Raw genomic sequence first — 17674 nt, 5'->3', positions numbered from 1 at the left:
CTATATGTCCGCGCATCGTGCGGGTACTAATACTAGTTTGAATTAAAAGTAAAGCAATAAAAATAAATTAAAACTGAGAGAATATATTTATGATTAAATGATAAAAAAATATTTTAAAAAACAATAGGAGTATGTATTTATTTCACTTAGTGGGAACAGGGGAGAAGCTAAATAATCTCGTTAAAAGCCCCCCCCCCCCCCCCCCAGTGAGGAGCTAAAGTAGTCTTCTTCCAAAGAGAAACTAATCAAACGTTTAGTCGCTTAACTCATACACTCTTGTCATCTATATACATCACCTCTTTTCTTCATATCTCTTCTCTGCTTCCTCTGCTTTATTTCCAAGAAGAAGAAAAAAACAGAGACTTCCCGGTTCCTTTTATCTCTCTCTTTCTGTGTGTTTATCGTAGTAATAATCCTTGCGTTCAAATCGTTAACAAGGGTGATGATGTTGATGGTGATCAGCAGCAGGTGCTCTCACACTTCCCACATCACCGAAATTATTATCACCAGCTTCTTTCGCCATAAGCTCTAGATCACTTTTTCCCCCCCATCAATCCTTGTATTAAAGGATATCAGGAACCCCAGATTCGTGATACATTAAGGGAACACGCCCTATGGCTGTTTCTTGAATATCTCAGCTTTGTAATACTATATAATTCGCACCTATGATGGCTCCAGGGATGCTCTACAGTGGTGGGTCTGGTGCTTTTAATTTTAATGGTGTTTTGAATCAGAAACAGAGGGTTATGTCTTCTTCTTCTTCTTCTTCTTCAACTATTGCAAAAGAGCATCTTGGTTCTCTATTTGTCCCCGGCTGTTCTTCTTCTTACTTGGGTATGTATATCTTCTACTGCTATTTTTCTTCTTTCTCAAGCAGCGTTGACTTTTTTTCCTCTTCTATATTTGTATTTTACATAATAAAAGCCACTACGATCACATATTGCCAATTCCCCCTAGCTCGTAGATGGTTCTTTGTGCTTGATGAGTGCTCTGATTTTTTAAGGTTCTATCTTTTTGGCTAGTCTTTGACAAATCAGTATATTCGCGAATCGAATTCTTGCAGAAGAAGATGAATTTCTGTATTTGGTTAGTTTTGGTATAAATTTGAATCTTAATTCTTCAAATGAATTTGTGATAATTTCCTTGCAATATATAGAATTGATTCACTCTGTTGGGATAAGTAGTTAAGTATCATTTTTGGTGGTTGATCATGTATGCGCCATTTGGTTGACTGGCTCTAAGATTGGATCAAGTAAGGTAGATGTTAACATATCAAGTGATGAAACTGAATTTGTATAGCAAATTTTAATGGAAAGAAAGAAAAGAAGTGCAATGAGTTGTAAACAGAAATTACAGCTGTGTTCAAAATTTCAGACTAGTGTCAAATGGATACAGCGATTGAATTTTGTTCTGTGGCCATTTTATCATTTCAGGATCCAGTTCTATGGTCAGTTTCGGCCGTGTTAATGGAGGGAAGAGGTCATTCTTTGACTCATTCGATCAAGAAGAGAATGAAGCAGATGAAGTGGGAGAGTATTATCACCAAGCAGAGAAGAAGAGGAGACTTACAGATAACCAAGTCCAGTTTCTTGAGAAGAGTTTTGGGGAAGAGAACAAACTGGAACCAGAAAGAAAAGTCCAGCTTGCTAAAGAACTTGGTCTGCAGCCTCGCCAAATTGCAATATGGTTTCAGAATCGTCGCGCACGATGGAAGACTAAACAGCTGGAGAAAGAATTTGAAGCATTAAGGAATCAATATGACAATCTGAAATCAGATTACAATAATCTTCTCAAGGAAAAGGAAAATCTTAGAGCTGAGGTAATGAGCTTTAAACTTTATATTACAAGCTTTATTTTATTTGCATCATAGGGATAATTAAATGTTATTTTCTTTTCTTGAGTTCGTGGACTATGCTTATGGTTCAATCTTTATTCAGGTTTTCCAGCTCACTGATAAGCTGCTTCTCAAAGAGAGAAAAAATGGGCAATTGAGTCTACCCGACTTCCAGAAACACTCCGATGCATCGCCAAAAGAAACCATGGCTGATCCTATTTCTAGAGTTAAAATGTCCAATGTGTCAGCTCGGGTTCTTACGCTGCAGCAGCAGGAAGATCTGAGCTCTGCTAAGAGCGATGTCTTAGACTCAGAAAGCCCACATTACACTGATGGGGTACATTCCTCTTTCATAGAGCAGGGGGATTCTTCTTATGTATTTGAACCTGAACCGTCTAATTTATCTCAAGATGATGAAGAAAAATTCGATAAGACTATGCTCTCTACTGCCAACTTGCTTGCAAAAGCGGAGGATGATGATTATCGCGTGACATCCTCAAATGTTAGCTACTTTGGATTTCCAGTTGAAGACCAAGGTTTTGGTTTCTGGTCCTATTGAGTTCATGGTTGTATGTAGTAATGCGGAATAGAACTATTTTATGTGTGTCTAGTAATGTGTCTTAGTTGTGTGTATATTTGGAGACAGTCCATTGCAGTATATTTTGTGTAATAAATAAAGTCCTATTGTATGGGACCAGAATCCAAATGAGGTGATGGGTTGTGGTCACAGAACAGTTGGGAACTATGGCTATTGCGCTTAATTTGTAAACCTGTTGCTATATGTAGCTGGTGCTTCATGTTTTGTGAAATCTTAATTTTCTTTGTCAACTAGAAGATGCATTTCTGAAATTCCAAAATGGGAGACATTATTTTGACAAAAGGAGTGATCACAATTCAATTATACCATAACCAATTCCATAGAACTGCAACAGAAGATGATGGTTCAGTGCTACTAATTACTATGAATCTATTTTGCCCCTCAATTCCTTTTCTCTCTCTTTTTTCTGTTTAAGTGCCTGTCAGTGGGAAGGAAACAAGGGGTTGAAATAAAGGCATTGAACATACTTATTATATTGTTAAAGTTATGAGTTCATATCAATTATTTGTTGCAATTTTAGTAAATTTTTACATATAAATTTATGTGCCACGACAGAGTTGATAAGACATAAGTCAGAAGGGATTAGTGGATAAGTGCGAGGAAACATCAAGCAACAACAGTTTGGTGGATATTACTACAATCAAACCTCTTTATAACAGTCTCTTTTATTTCGATATTTTTTTGCTGCTATAGTAAAGTGCTGTTATAAATGATATATATTATAACATAATATATATTATAATGAATGACTGTTATACAAGAATGTTGTTATAAAGAGATATAACTATACTACTATTTTAACCAGGGATTGATCTAAGGCAAATTTGTCAAACTCTAGGGTCCCAAGGGTCATTGTCCTTTGGATCTTAGCACATTAATATGCCCAGCTTGTCCTATTTATTCAACAAAAATGACTGATGTTTTTGGACAGACTTTCCGGATAATGAACCTTTGGCCTACAGAAAAGCTCTACCTCGTCGAACAGACAAAAACAGTTTCACCACAAACAATACAAAAGAAGAGTTTTTTAATGCTGGACTTAAAAATATATCTTGCGGAAGCACAAGTACGCAGTGCGCTTGGTTTGGTTAGCTGTCTTAATATAAATAAACTTGTACGTCGGCCTATTCCTACTAACAACAACTACTATTACTATACTTCAATCTCAAACAAATTGAGGTCGTGTATATGAATTTTTACTGACTACGATTACTCCATTTAAGTTTATCTCATGCCAATAGCCCAATTGTATGCAAATAAACTATTCCTACTGACAAGAAAGAAAAAGACTTGTTTGGCAGAATTTGAAGTAAAAGTTGATAATGCTTACCATTTATTAATAAATGAACTCTAAAATATTACAAACACTTTTTAAAGAATGCTAAGCTAAGCAAGTATGACAAATACTAGTATATACTACCAAGTCATTAAGGAGAATTAAATTATTAGAGTTCAATATTTAAAAGTACAATGTTTGTACATAAAAACTCCTAAAGTATGTGTTTGATAAGTAATTTATCATCTTTTTCTGAAGGTACCTGAGTAGGTTTATCACCACAAGTTGAATATGTAAACTGATCTATCACTTATAAATTAAATAAATTTGTGGCTAATAAGCACTTACCATAGTAGTTGAGCTAAAGGGGGAGAAGTATTTTATTAGCTTAGTCTCTATTTATATTTTGCTTCTCCGATGCAGGATATCATAATAAAGTCAAGAATATCAAGAAAATAAATCCTTTTACTACCTTTGAACGTTCAAAAAGCCCTTAAGGTCTCTTTTGAACTAGCAAACTTTTCCAAAAAGGTTCTTAAAATACTTAGAGTGGTGTTTGTTTAAGTATTTGCAAAACTATGAGTTTGCGAAAAAGTCTTTGTAAAAGTTGCTTGTTTAATAGAGTTTTTGCAAAAAACAGGTTTTAAGAGAATCGATAAGTTTCTCAAATCCTGTAAAAACTTAATAGGAGTACTAAACAAACACCAGTGAATTATCTGAACATGTTCTTCATTAAGAAATTGTCAATAAATATTAAAATTATCCACAAAAGCCTTTTTATGCTTGAGGAAAAAAATGAAGTGGCCGATTTCAAAAGCAACGCGTGTAAGAACAATAGGACTGAACATACTATCTGCTTTGGGTAAAGCTCGGGCGATTGTTCCCAAAAAGTCTCACACTATATACACTATATAGAGATCCTTATATTTTACGCACGTCCAACAAGAACAAAGCCAACGACGTCGTTGTCAAGATGGTTGTAACTTGTAAGGTTAAACGTGCTTAGCACAAAACCACTACATCAATCAACTTCCATGACAACTCCACCAGGCAAATTAAAGAAACTCCAATATGTGTCCATATCTGGGTCCTTTCTAATTTGTATTTATGCCTTTTATGTGGCAATTGTCATTAATCTGTGGTGTCTGACCCTAATATATGCTTGTACTTGTATGGTCCAAAAGTACACCGGCCCCACGCTCGAAAGTTTGGTGTCTTTACCTTTTTTTCTTTTTTGGTGAATTTCTTTTTTAAAAATCTCTCGTCAACATTGTTTATACAGTTTTCCCATTACTGAACTCCATTTAGTATTGCTTTGAACATTAATGTTTAGAGACTTTTCAAACTTCCCAATTATTATAGTCCGACTCGATGCGCTGTGACAATTACTTAATTATTTTTTTAACACTACTGCTACTCTTTTGTAGACTAGCGAACTAGATAAGGAATTGGGAAAGACTATAAATTAGGGCTTCTAGTAATAAAAAGAGGTCTTGACTTCTAAATTTAATGTTTCGGTTCTTTTTTAAAATTTTTGAGTAATTACAAGCCGACTTTTGAGAATTTGGGTAATACATAAATGACCTATTCAGCAAATTTTGTTTTAATTTGAAAAAGCCTCTTGGGCTTACGCCTTACTACAAAAACGCGCTTCAACAGCTGGGTGTACACCTCTTGACACTTTCGCCCCTACCATCGCCAGGGGCGGCTCAATACTATTGGAGGCCTAAAGCCAAACTAGGAGAAGAGGCCTTTAACTTTTTTTCCTTAAAAAAAATTTCTTATATATAGTAATTTATTTGAAATCAATTTTTCTAGCTTTTTGAGATGCAAAATAATGAATAATTATTTTATAATCAATTTCTTCTAATAATTCTTTTTCAGTTGATAATATAAATAATCCATTCGATCTCTTTTGCGCGATGGTTGATTTTAAGTAAAATTTTATCAATTTTATTTTTGAAAAACTTCTAGTCTTTTTTATGTGATTGAGCATATCGATTAGAGTACTATCATCTCTTCTTTTTTGGAATTGTATCAAAGATTTAACTTTTTTTTCCTTAAGTTTTTATAAACCGAATTTATACTTTCTATTTGACATTCAAAATTTTAACAAATACTAAAAGGATAATATATGCATATGCATTGAAAATATTAAGAAAAACAAACGTTAGATGAAAACTATTAGTACTCGTAAGTTGGAATAGAAGAACCTGATTCATTAACTTGATGTGAAAATAAATATTTGTTGCTTTCAATATACTTCTCGTTGGCTTTAGCTTGATAGACGAAAAATGCAGAACAATAGAATCTCTTGGAGGCACTATGGAAAAATATAATAGTAGTAACATTTGGTGATAAATAAGAAAGATTAAAAAAGAAAATTGAATATTGTGGAAATCAAGAGAGGAAGTGGAAAGATTTACATAATACTCCATTCAATTTTTACCAAGTATATAATAGGAGTGAAAATACTTAATTTAAAAAAATTAAGCGGTAAAAAGTGGGGCCCCTAAAGTTGGGGGCCTAAAGCTTGGACTTTATTGGCTTTACCCAAAAGCAGGCCCTGGCCATTGCCTCGGGGCATTTTTGATGCGCCTCGTCGAGGGACTTGTATGGGTCGAAACCTGACTAGACGAGAATGCACGTAGAGAGGAACGACTAAAAGTCATTTGGGCCAAAGTTGTATCCACACAACGCTATAACGACAAATACCCCGGCCACGGCCGGGGTCGAGTATTCAGAATGTTTGAACGGCGAATTGGATGCTACGACATTTCAAAGGGTCAGCCAGTAATACACCCAAATGGCATAGGTATTATGATTAATGACCGTTGGATAAAGGAGAATACCTAGTATATAAACCAAGTGAGAAGAAGAAGGAAGGGGCGCATAAACACATTCACACACATACAAATTTTCAGAGAAGAAGAGAGACCTTCATCTTTTTCTCTCCGCTAAAGAGAAAGAGGCATGGAAGCTCAGATCCTCAGTACATATCGTTAGTCTCATTGTATCAAATGTATGGGGGTCAACCATGTAAAAGATCGGTGGCCCCTTTTTTATCTATGTTTTCTTCACTATTATTCAATATTATAAAAATCACCATTCTTTTCTTATATAATGGGATTCAATCATTATTATAGTTAAATCACCGCAGGCAACACGAGCCTCACGTGCCTTAACCCGAGCATCTTCAAAAGCGGCCTCAGGAACGCTCCCCGCCGTCCACAAACCCTTATATATGTCTCGTTGGGCCTCAGCATGGACCCATAGCTCGTACAAATGGCGGGGAACATCAACAGGGTTAGATTCTTGAGGGCGGGCCTGAGCTAACAACTGCGCCTTCTCAGTCTCAAGAGCCGTAACTCGGTCTCCCAGGCTCGAAGCATCCCAATCAAGTTCACCGATCCGCTCTTCGAGCCGTGCCTCTCTCAGTGTGGCTGTTGCCCTATCGGCTTCCCGCTCAGACCCGAGGACGCGGATAGTGTCTTCTAGCGCTGTCGCCCCGCCAAAGCCGCCACTCGATCTCCCTAGGCGCTCTCCAACTCGGCCACCTTCCTTTCTAGCTCAGCCGCTTTCTCCGTCCACTCTGCACTTAGATCGGCAACTCTAGTGGCATTCTTCTCAAGCTCGGCTCGCAAGGATAACACCTTCGCCTGAAGGTCCTCGCATTCCGCCGCAACCCCTTTGCCCACCTCGAGCTCCTCGTCTTTGGCCCTAAGCAGCTTCTCAATATCGCTACATCTGCGGATAGACCGCATCAGATCCTCGTCCTTCGACTCCAACTCCTCCTCGAGGGATTGATACTAGTGCCCACCCTAAGCCTCTTGTGCATCTCACGGCACCTGTTGCGATACCGGCGATACTTCGCGGACATTTTCAGAAAGACGTCGGCCCGCGTCTTAGCCCGACGAGCACTCTTGATCTTCAGCATATAAGTCTACCCAAAAATCAGCGAAAGCAAATGGCACAAAATAGCGAAAATAGCAAAGGAAAACTTACCCTCAAGGCCATCCCAGCCACACCACGTGACAAACTGATATCGCTAATCCCCCGAAGAGACCTGCTCTCGGCGGCGGAGCACAGAAGGTCAAATTGGGGCACCAAGTCCACCGTTTCCTCCAACAGATTAAAATCCGATGGAATCTCGAGCACACGAGAAGGACCTTCTGCCCTCACATCGACCCTGGTAAAACCTTCCTCGAACATACTCATATCCCCAAGGTCGATATCGGAATCAGATTCATAGTCACCTACCACTACGCCCTTCAACCTCTCATTAGCCGAAAAGGGAGCGCGGCCCTGCCGAGATGTTGATGGACCGCTAGGAACAATCACGCCAGCCTCCGAACCGTGTCTCCCTGCCACGACAGCCTCTTCTACGTCCGAGACGGGCAACGCCTCCACACCCAGGCCGGTATCACCCCACAGCTTCAGATACCGCCAAAGTAGGGTCGCCCCTCGAGGGTGTTCTAACCAAAGATGCCCCCTCTGACAACCTCCACCTCTTTGACGGGGCCTCTTCGCCACTGCCACGAGAAGGTTCGCCCGTTGAGGAGGTACCCTCTCGGCTGCGGAAACAGAAAACACTCGACGGTCATTAAAGGGAGACGACCAACAGCCATGTTCAAAAAATATATAATATAATAAAAGGAAAGGGAGACTTACGGGCGAAATTCCACGCCTCGGGAAACCCCACAGGGTTCGACACCACGTGCTCTGTTCGGACATAGAAGAAGCTCTCCCAAAAGCGACGGCTGGCCTTGTCATCCATCTTCACCACCAAACCCTTGGTTCCTCGGTGGCGCAGGTGAATCATCGTGCCCCTAAGAAAATGAGGGGCGAAGAGGTGAAGCATGTGTTGTAGAGAAATTCCTCGATCGGCCAGCTCCATGTACTTGGTAAGCATAAGGAAGAGCTTGTACACGTACGGAGAGAGTTGAGCCGGATACACCTCGTAGAAGCGGCAGAAGTCCACCGCTAACGAGGGAAGGGGAAGCGTATATCCAATGACGAATGGATACGCATAAAACGTGCAGTAGCCCGGGCGGTGTATATGCACTATATCACGACCCGCCGAAACTAGTTCAATGTGATCAGGGATTCCCCAATTGGCTTTGAACGACGTGAGCGCCGCAGTATCCATCATAGAGAGAACAGGTTCCGGCTCATCCCCAACAGGGCTATTAAAGTGTGTCCTCGCCTTCCCTGGGCGGGGAACCACCTCATCTACCATCGAAAAACTCTCGTCCTCCGCGAGACCCACTCCCTCCATGAGTAGTGGTATATCGTTTTCCGGCACCGGAGCACCAACGACTCTATCAGGGTTGGAGGATGCATTAGCCATCTCTTCTTTGAATGAGAAAATCAAGAATGATAAAGGAAGAAGGTAGCGACCACAGGAACTTTTAATAGAAAAAGAAATGTGAGAAACTGAAAGAGAAGAAGAGTTGCAGAAGTCTCTCGTGAGCGATTGGGAAGCATAACATTCGAATGTAGGATTTTCCCCTATTTATAGGAATATAAACACCCTGAGCGGGAAAACCAAACGCCGTCATTTTGAAAATAGAAAGAGCATGGGAGACGACGCAATGCATAGGAAACGTGCGCCCTGATGACGCATGAGAAGTTTTAATGACATTCTGAACTGATGTGACGGTCTGATGCAGCCCTCGAAACGTCATGTCGCTACCTCGCCATGAGGTACTCGCCTCTCAAATAAAGTGCTCAGATTTCTTACAACTTTCGAATCGACAGAGTCCGCCCATTGAGCTCGCCAAAAGACGACCCCAATGGGCGGAGGGACTAACTGTATGGGTCGAAATCTGACCAGACGAGAATCCACGTAGAGAGGAACGACAAAAAGTCATTTGGGCCGAAGTTGTATCCATACAACGCTATAACGACACATACCCCGGCCACGGTCGGGGTCGAGTATTCAGAATGTTTGAACGGCGAATTGGATGCTACGACATTTCAAAGGGTCAACCAGTAATACAGCCAAATGACTTAGGTACTATGGTTAATGACAGTTGGGTAAAGGAGAATACCTAGTATATAAACCAAGTGAGAAGAAGAAGGAAGGGGACAGAAACACATTCACACACAGACATATTTTCAGAGAAGAAGAGAGACCTTCATCCTTTTCTCTCCGCTAAAGAGAAAGAAGCATGGAAGCTCAGATCCTCAGTACATATCGTTAGTCTCATTATATCAAATGTATGGGGGTCAACCTTGTAAAAGATCGGTGGCCCCCTTTTTATCTATGGTTTCTTCACTATCATCAATATTATGAAAATCACCATTCTTTTCTTACATAATGGGATTCAATCATTGTTATAGTTAAATCTTATGTTCAGTTATAGTTAAATCTTATGTTCAGTTATGTTTGCTCATTCTTATCTTTTATTTTAGATCTAGGGTAAATTATCTTTGGCTAGGATTTACCTTAAATCTTCCTATTTAATTAGTTTAACAAAAAGCTTAATACTTTTTGGTCAAACAGGACTCATCCCGAAAATGCCTTTTAAAACACCGCTTCTGGCCAAGGCCTCCCCTATCAATCATTATGGATCAGTTTGTAATCCATGTTTGAACAATTTCTTTCGAAATAACAGTACATACTACGTGTATTCAAGATCTATCTGGAAAATAGCTTATTCTTGATATCATCAATAAATTTAAATATTAAACACACAGATGTTTCCAGCATCATGACCCACCTGTTATTTATTGTGCTAGGGGAGACATGATTTTGCGTCGGACTTGAAAATATTGGTACAACTTTTCATTTTTATGCCAGTTGTATTAATTATCATCTAAATTTATTCCTATATTTATGAATGTCTTCAGATTTGTGATTGTATCATATATAGCTTAAGATCACAAATTTGTGATATTTTCTACTAATAAAAGAGCGTCAATTGAGTTCCATGACACAACAAATTCCAGAAAAAGCTATATGTATTTAATTTTTCTGGGTTGAATGAGAATCATATCTTATTCACAACTATATATAAATCGGAATTATCCGCTTGACATTGCACGATATATATTTTCATCAAATCCGTGATTGCAAATGGTGGATTCCTCTGTTGCACCTTCAATTTTGACCAGGCAAAAGAACTTTTATACAGCTCACATACGAGGCATCGCATTTCACATCAGAATTTGACATTCTCTTTTAGGTAACACACCATCTCTTGCTGCAATTATTGGACAAGGAGAGAATTGATAAACAGTCGGATTCTAGAAACAGAAATTGAACTCACCAAACTATTAATCCCTCCGTCCCATTTTACAGTAAGGTGTTTGAGTGCATACGGAATTGAAGAAAAAAAGATAGATTTTTAAGATTTATGGTTTAAAATATGTTATAGATATTTATGTGACTACACAAATGGAAATATGACATTCTTTTTTTAGACAGAGTAAATAGCACAAAGAAAGATGTGTTACATAAATGGAACACAACAATAACTGGTTTTATACAACTTCATCTTCAAAGTAGAGGTACTAGCGAATGGTGAAGACCTTGATCCTAACTCAACTCTAAAAATTAGTTTATAAGTAAAGATTGTCCAAATAAGTAGACAGCAACATATTTCCTTGATCAATATGAAACATTTAACCCCTCCCACACCGAGAATCAGACATTGGGTGCGTAGACAATAGAATATAGAGTCGCTAACCCAACTCAAAAACTAGCTCATGAGGTAAGAATTGTCCGATACCATACAAGGAAACAATATATTGTTCATGTTCGAAAATTCAATTCAGCAGTTAAATAAGAAAAAAGAGAGGAAGCAAAACTTACTATTAAACATAGAAGAATGCAACCAGCAGCTCCAGGGAACAGAGCATACCAATAGTTGAGCTGATGCAGCTTAACTCCATCAATGAACAGTAGCGGCAGACTTGCAGCTATCATACATAACGCATTATTAGCACATCAACTTCGAATATGGAGTTTGATACATTAAGATAAAAAAGAGATAATTTCTCAAACATTAATTTACCAGGAGGATGAACAGAACGAGTATAAATCATGAAAGCCATGGCGGCAGAAAGGGCTGTGCTTCGAGCTAGCCAACCTGGCCCCAATATTGTGAATGCCAAAACACCAATGGCTGCACAACCGATTTGTGCCATAAACATATTGTACTTCTGCACATTCAATCAACACATAAAGATATAAGGATTTTTAGGAAATCATTTTCGAGATGTTTAAACAAAGCCCTGAACTTGAACAATTAAAGATATCTACAACTTACTTAGCACGTCTAAAGGCTGGTATTGAGTATATGCTACCAGTAAATTAGCTATGACGAAATGTTAAGCCTTTTATTAATATAAATGAAATGACAAGTTTTTATTTTTTTTTTATTTTTTATTTTTTTGTAACTCATGCCACACTTGGTTATTGAGTTTTTTTGTGATTTTGATTTAATCTTCTGACGTGACTAATTCCGATGCACATAGTTATGATTGATGAGACGAGAGACGGCGTCAACTAGAGATTGGAAGCTTGGAGACAGGCCCTTGAGTCTAAGGGTTTCAAGTTGAGCAGGACTAAGACGGAATACCTAGAGTGCAAGTTCAGCATCGAGCCGACGGAAGCAGGATTAGACGTGAGGCTTGGACCACAGGTCATCCCCAAGAGGGGTAGTTTCAAGTACCTTGGGCCGGTTATACAGGGGGTGGGAGATCGACGATGATGTCACACAGTGTATAGGGGTGGGGTGGATGAAGTGGAGGTTAGTGTCTGGAGTCCTGTGTGACAGAAAAGTGCCACTGATACTCAAAGGTAAGTTCTATAGAGCGGTGGTTAGACCGGCCATGTTGTATGTGGCTGAGTGTTGGCAGTTAAGAACTCACATATCCAGAAGATGAAAGTAGTAGAAATGAGGATGTTGAGGTGGATGTGCGAACACACTAAGATGGATAAGATTAGGAATGAAGATATTCGGGAGAAGGTGGGTGTGGCCCCATGGATGACAAGCTGCGGGAAGCAAGGCTCAGATGGTTCGGGCACGTTCAGAGAAAAAGCCCAGATGCCCCGGTAAGGAGGTGCGAGTGGCTGGCTTTGGCGGGTACGAGGAGAAGTAGAGGGTGGCCTAAGAAGCATTGGGGAGAGGTGATTAGGCAGGACATGGCGAGACTTCAGATTACTGAGGACATGGCCCTAGACAGGAAGTTGGAAGTTGTGGAGGTCGAGGATTAAGGTCGTAGGTTAGGAGGTAGTTGTGTATATTTCTATGGTGCACCAGAGTGAGGCTAGTCTGTTAGGATTTTGGCTTAGACTGCTAGTGGTTAATGTTGAGTTCACATTATCTTTGTCCTTAGTGTCGGAATTTATCTACTGGTTATTATTTTGCTTTTCATCTATGTTCTTGTCTCTTTTCGTCTTCTTGAGCCGAGAGTCTATTGGAAACAACCTCTCTATCCACTCGGGGTAGGGGTAAGGTCTGCGTACACACTACCCTCCCCAGACCCCACTAGTGGGATTTCACTGGATCGTTGTTATTGTATAGTTAGACCCACTAATTAAAGGATAAAGCACTCCCTAACAAAAGGTTGTCTGCTCCCAAAGTTTGAACACAAAACCTCTAATTAGGGATGAAGGACTCCCAACCATTCGACCACACCCTCAGTGGTCATTATTAACTTTATTGAATCAATTGTAATACCAGTTGATTCAAGTGCAGTACTATAGTAATTACAGCTACTATCAAGTTTCTATTATTTAATAAAATCTCTTTCCTTTATTTTCTTTTTATGGAGATGGCGGAGGAATAGCGTTAGGCTTGGTTTACTATCTTTACTTTGCCAAAGGTAGCTTAGAGAAGCACGCGCACAAGAAGTAGCTAGCTATGGGCTTTTGGTGGCGATGAATACTCGATCATGCGGGTAACACATAGTAAATCTTGAAAACTGAGTTGTGAATTGTGGTAATGGGCGCCATGGAGCTTAGTTTGAGATGAAGACCTATGGACTGTGATAATGGCCCTTATGGAACTTAGTTTGAGGGAAGATTGTTATTAGTTTAAAAGATCTGAAAGTTAGATATAAGGTGTAGAGATATACTTAACGATGTGACTTTTAAGGTAAATTGTGCATTGCTTAATCTAAAGCGGATAATATCACACATATTAAAAGTACAGGGCTAAACTTTACCAAGAAGATAATTGACTTGCATGCTCACTAACGGACAAATTGAAAGAGAAGCAGAAGCAGCACAGAAAAAAGTATTCTCTGGATAGACAGAGGCAAAACTTTTATAAGGGAGAATCAAAGATTAAGGACTTTACAAGATTAAGAATATTAAAAAAGGTACCAACTGGTAACCAAATAAAGGACTTTGTACTATTTTGATATCTTCTGGCCCTTGCTGTTTTTTGGAAGCCGACAAATGAGAAACAGCACAGTTAGTGTCCATCACTGTGGCTGTTTCCACTTTCCACTCCATGTTGCTCACTTCAAGTTGCTATATAAAAATAGCTCTCTAGCTAGCTAATTTTATCAAGAGTTCTGGTTTGTTTTCTCAATATTGAAAGGGATTTTTACTCAAATAGCCAGCCATATTCATTGTTTACTTTTTTTTAGTCATATACAGTGATTTTTTTAGCCATATACAATTATACATAGATTATACAGTGATTATACACAATTATGCATATATAATACATAAACTATACATATATTATACCTTCACCGGCTATTTTTAGCTTAAGCGGTTAGGTGAACCGGCTATTTGGGTTAGTTCTTCGTATTGAAATGGCCTTTTCTTTTTTCGCTTATTGTGGATAAAGTTACGAATTACTCACTCTAGGAGACAGAGTCAAACAATTACAAATATATATAACTATCACAAGTTTATTAAGGTAAGGGCAGAATGCATGACAAAACTGTTAAGGCTACTCAAATAAGTCGTCACAGACAAATATTAAAAGAATACTTTTGAAAGCGAAAAAAAAAAACTTTAAAATTTGGCACTTGTTTTATTACTTTGGTCATACAATTGAGTTAATCTTTATTTCTTTAAAAAAAACTAGTTTTAAAACTCATCGATCAGTTCCATACTCCCTTTATTTCAAATTTTATATTTATTACAATGGCTTATAATGTTGGTTTTGGTGGTTGACTTTTGTATAATAGATACAGATAAAAATTGTATGTAGAGAAGAATACATGTGAGTACGTTGACTATTTGTAACTCACAGCTCGGGATTGTTTGGAATGATGAAGGTCATTTTCAAATGCTTGTTTACCAGAAAATGATTTCTAAGGAAAAACAGTTTCTATCGAAAGAGGGAAATTGACTTCCCTCATTTATGAGTGAAAGTCAATTTTCTTATAACTCTTTTAACTTTTAGCTTCATATCTTTGCTCCAATTAACATTTAGACATCAATTAAAATGCAATAGTTCTATTGCAATACTTTTAATTTCAATTTGCCGCAGATTTATGTGTTCGGTATAACAGAAAAAATTTCATAAAAAAGTCTTCTTCCATAGGTACAAATGAGTATGTCCAACTTGTATTCCATATCACACTATAACTTACCTCAGCTAATACATCGTTGTCAACCTTTGATTGAATATAAATCTTAACAAGTTGGTTTAACCATACTCATTTGGTGTGGCTAGTAATTAATCTCATTATACCTGCGCTTAATCAGATCCAACATAGAAGGGAGACAACACCGTTTGACGAGTGGAAAACTTCAAATCTAGCCATCTAGTGTCACTCAAAACTATTTTCAAAACACTAGTTTTATAGGATATACTAGTAATTTCCATGTTTTACATATTTTTTATATCTAGCTTAAAACAGGAAAATATTTTAAATTGATTTTCGAGGGAAAACATATTTTCCATACTAAAGGCACCTCGCTTCACTTCTCAGAACTAACATAAAAACTTTAAGCTACGCTTGGCAATTGGATATAATATAAGGTAAATAGCAGCTCACTCAATTAATTAAACTAAAACTACCCAGCGAATATATAATATACGTATAAGTTATATATAATATGTGTATAATCATATATAATCAATGTATAGTCTATGTATACCCGCTAAAAAAATACCCCTCCGTTTCAATTTATGTGAATCCATTTGATTGAGCACGGAATTTAGGAAAAGAGAGAAACTTTTGAAGTTGTGGTGTAAAATAAGGCATATATTTTGTGTGGCTACAAATCATTGCATAAAAGTAAATTATTTTCAAATAGGGAAAGGGTCATTTTTTTAGCATGGATTAAAAAGGAAATAGGTTCACATAAATTGAAACGGAGAGAGTAAAAAGTAAAAACGGGGGCTATTTGTGTAAACATCCCATATATAAAGCATTAATACGACCATATCTTCATGCCTATGAGCAAATAAAATAAGCATGCGGTTGTAAACCTTCTAGCTAAAACAACCAGTACCCTTAGCCAGATACCCCAATCTCCGCTCCCCATCAACAAAATTTAAAAAAAAAAAGAAAGATATATAGCACTACGCAAGATTTTTAGCGAAGAAAAAAAGAAGATGTGGTAGTGAATGAGAAAGAAAGCGTACCCTAGCACCAGGAGAAGAAGGGGTGGCAAAGAGGACAGCACAAACAGCTCCTAATGGAGCTATAGTCATTGATATCCCTTTCGGTGCCAATATTTGGTCTATCTTTCCTAGCATAGCCATTGCCGCAAATGCCCCTATTTTTCAACAGTAAATGCATTCTATAACATATTCCCATATCAAGAAACAGTAACTACAATTAATGAAACTGATTTTATTTTCAACACATGTCAAAGTACCTGCAGAAGGCCAGAAAACGTCACTTAGTGCTGGAGCTTTGGAGCTCTTTTCCGGCATAAAACCATCCCATATTGCTGCACCTCCCGCTGACGCTCTAATTATGACCGAAGAAGAATCATTCTTTCTTTTAATCACTCTCCTCTCTGCTATTGATATTCTGTCATTTAAACCCAAGAAGGATCTCCCAAGGCCGCCTAGGTTTGAAGAATTCACTAAAGAAAATGTGTGCAAGGAAGAAAATGACGTTGACGGCAACAAAATGCAATGATTAGCACGGAGATGAACCTGCGCCGCCATTTTTGCTGTTACAACTTTGAAAGATCCTATCTTATTCTACAATAAAGCATCAAGAAATTAAAGCAAAATGAGTAATTCTGGATTGTATACGGAGTAGTAATGTTTTTGGGTTTGGTATAGAGGGTTACAACTTACAACAAAGATACCCCTTGGATGGGAAGTTGAAATTGGGAGGAGAGCCTAGGACGAGAGATAAGTGGACCTCTTGAATACATTGAAGGGACGCCATGAACCCCAGGGGTATAAGTGGGGGGTGGGGGATCCAGCTCAGCGTATGTTGTCCACTAGTGTTGATTTAAAAGTGTATATATATTTCGGGGAGGAAACCGACCTTGGACTTTGGAAAAATATACAGTATCAATAATGGGAGTTAGTTTAACAAAGATATCATTGCATTATGCTAAAGAGGTTATTGGCTGGCCATTCTCTAATCAGAAAAGCCACCATCTTATTCGCTCCAGGAATGTTTCCTTAATTACCGGATCAACTTGTCATTGAATGTTTTACCTTGATTTACCATTTAATACGGTCAGATATTCTAATTAATCAAACTTTCATATTCCAACAACAGTTTGCCCAATTATAACTTAGTGGAGCGGATTGACTTATATTTGACGAGTTGAAACAAGTAAAATATATAATCAGTGAAAGAGTTGAATTTTAATATGCCCTATGGGTTTTTAGTTCAATCTGGGTTTTAATAATAAGCCGTCACCTAACTCACCCAACTCAATGATTTCTCATTTATTTGATTGTTCTATTACTATAATTTATTGACATGTCAGATTCAATTTATAGGATAATTTTATTTGTAAAACAAACCAAATTCAAAAACTATTTTTTTATGTTTTGATATGTTTTCT

General features: G+C 38.1%; 2 protein-coding genes across 2 annotated transcripts; one reads left to right on the top strand and one right to left on the bottom strand.

The window, feature by feature from the left end:
• Positions 222 to 2662, top strand: LOC109229609 (homeobox-leucine zipper protein HAT5-like). Its single transcript, XM_019395122.1, has 3 exons — positions 222 to 834; positions 1434 to 1819; positions 1938 to 2662. Exons 1-3 carry the CDS (start codon positions 666 to 668, stop codon positions 2391 to 2393), a joined length of 1011 nt encoding a protein of 336 aa, XP_019250667.1. The 5' UTR covers positions 222 to 665; the 3' UTR covers positions 2394 to 2662.
• On the bottom strand, positions 10584 to 17100 carry LOC109229605. The gene is made up of 5 exons (XM_019395108.1): positions 16514 to 17100; positions 16278 to 16411; positions 11730 to 11877; positions 11528 to 11634; positions 10584 to 10916 (listed from the first exon to the last, which is right to left on the bottom strand). The coding sequence occupies exons 1-5, from the start codon at positions 16809 to 16811 to the stop codon at positions 10875 to 10877; spliced, it is 729 nt and encodes a 242-aa protein (XP_019250653.1). The 5' UTR covers positions 16812 to 17100; the 3' UTR covers positions 10584 to 10874.

Source organism: Nicotiana attenuata, chromosome 1 (genome assembly GCF_001879085.1).
Source record: "Nicotiana attenuata strain UT chromosome 1, NIATTr2, whole genome shotgun sequence".
In the NCBI taxonomy this organism is placed as follows: Eukaryota; Viridiplantae; Streptophyta; class Magnoliopsida; order Solanales; family Solanaceae; genus Nicotiana; species Nicotiana attenuata.
The sequence above is the reverse complement of the archived record's forward strand: the minus strand, read 5'-3'. Positions and strand labels throughout refer to the sequence as shown.

What these genes read in the sequence shown, in the direction of transcription:
- LOC109229609 (XM_019395122.1), top strand. Translation starts at nt 666, where the DNA reads ATGATGGCTCCAGGGATGCTCTACAGTGGTGGGTCTGGTGCTTTTAAT. An exon ending in CTGTTCTTCTTCTTACTTGG is followed by an intron (nt 835 to 1,433) that starts GTATGTATATCT and finishes TTATCATTTCAG; the next exon opens with GATCCAGTTCTATGGTCAGT. An exon ending in AGGAAAATCTTAGAGCTGAG is followed by an intron (nt 1,820 to 1,937) that starts GTAATGAGCTTT and finishes ATCTTTATTCAG; the next exon opens with GTTTTCCAGCTCACTGATAA.
- LOC109229605 (XM_019395108.1), bottom strand. Translation starts at nt 16,811, where the DNA reads ATGGCGGCGCAGGTTCATCTCCGTGCTAATCATTGCATTTTGTTGCCG. An exon ending in CGTTTTCTGGCCTTCTGCAG is followed by an intron (nt 16,412 to 16,513) that starts GTACTTTGACAT and finishes GTTGAAAAATAG; the next exon opens with GGGCATTTGCGGCAATGGCT. An exon ending in CTTCTTCTCCTGGTGCTAGG is followed by an intron (nt 11,878 to 16,277) that starts GTACGCTTTCTT and finishes TTGAATGTGCAG; the next exon opens with AAGTACAATATGTTTATGGC.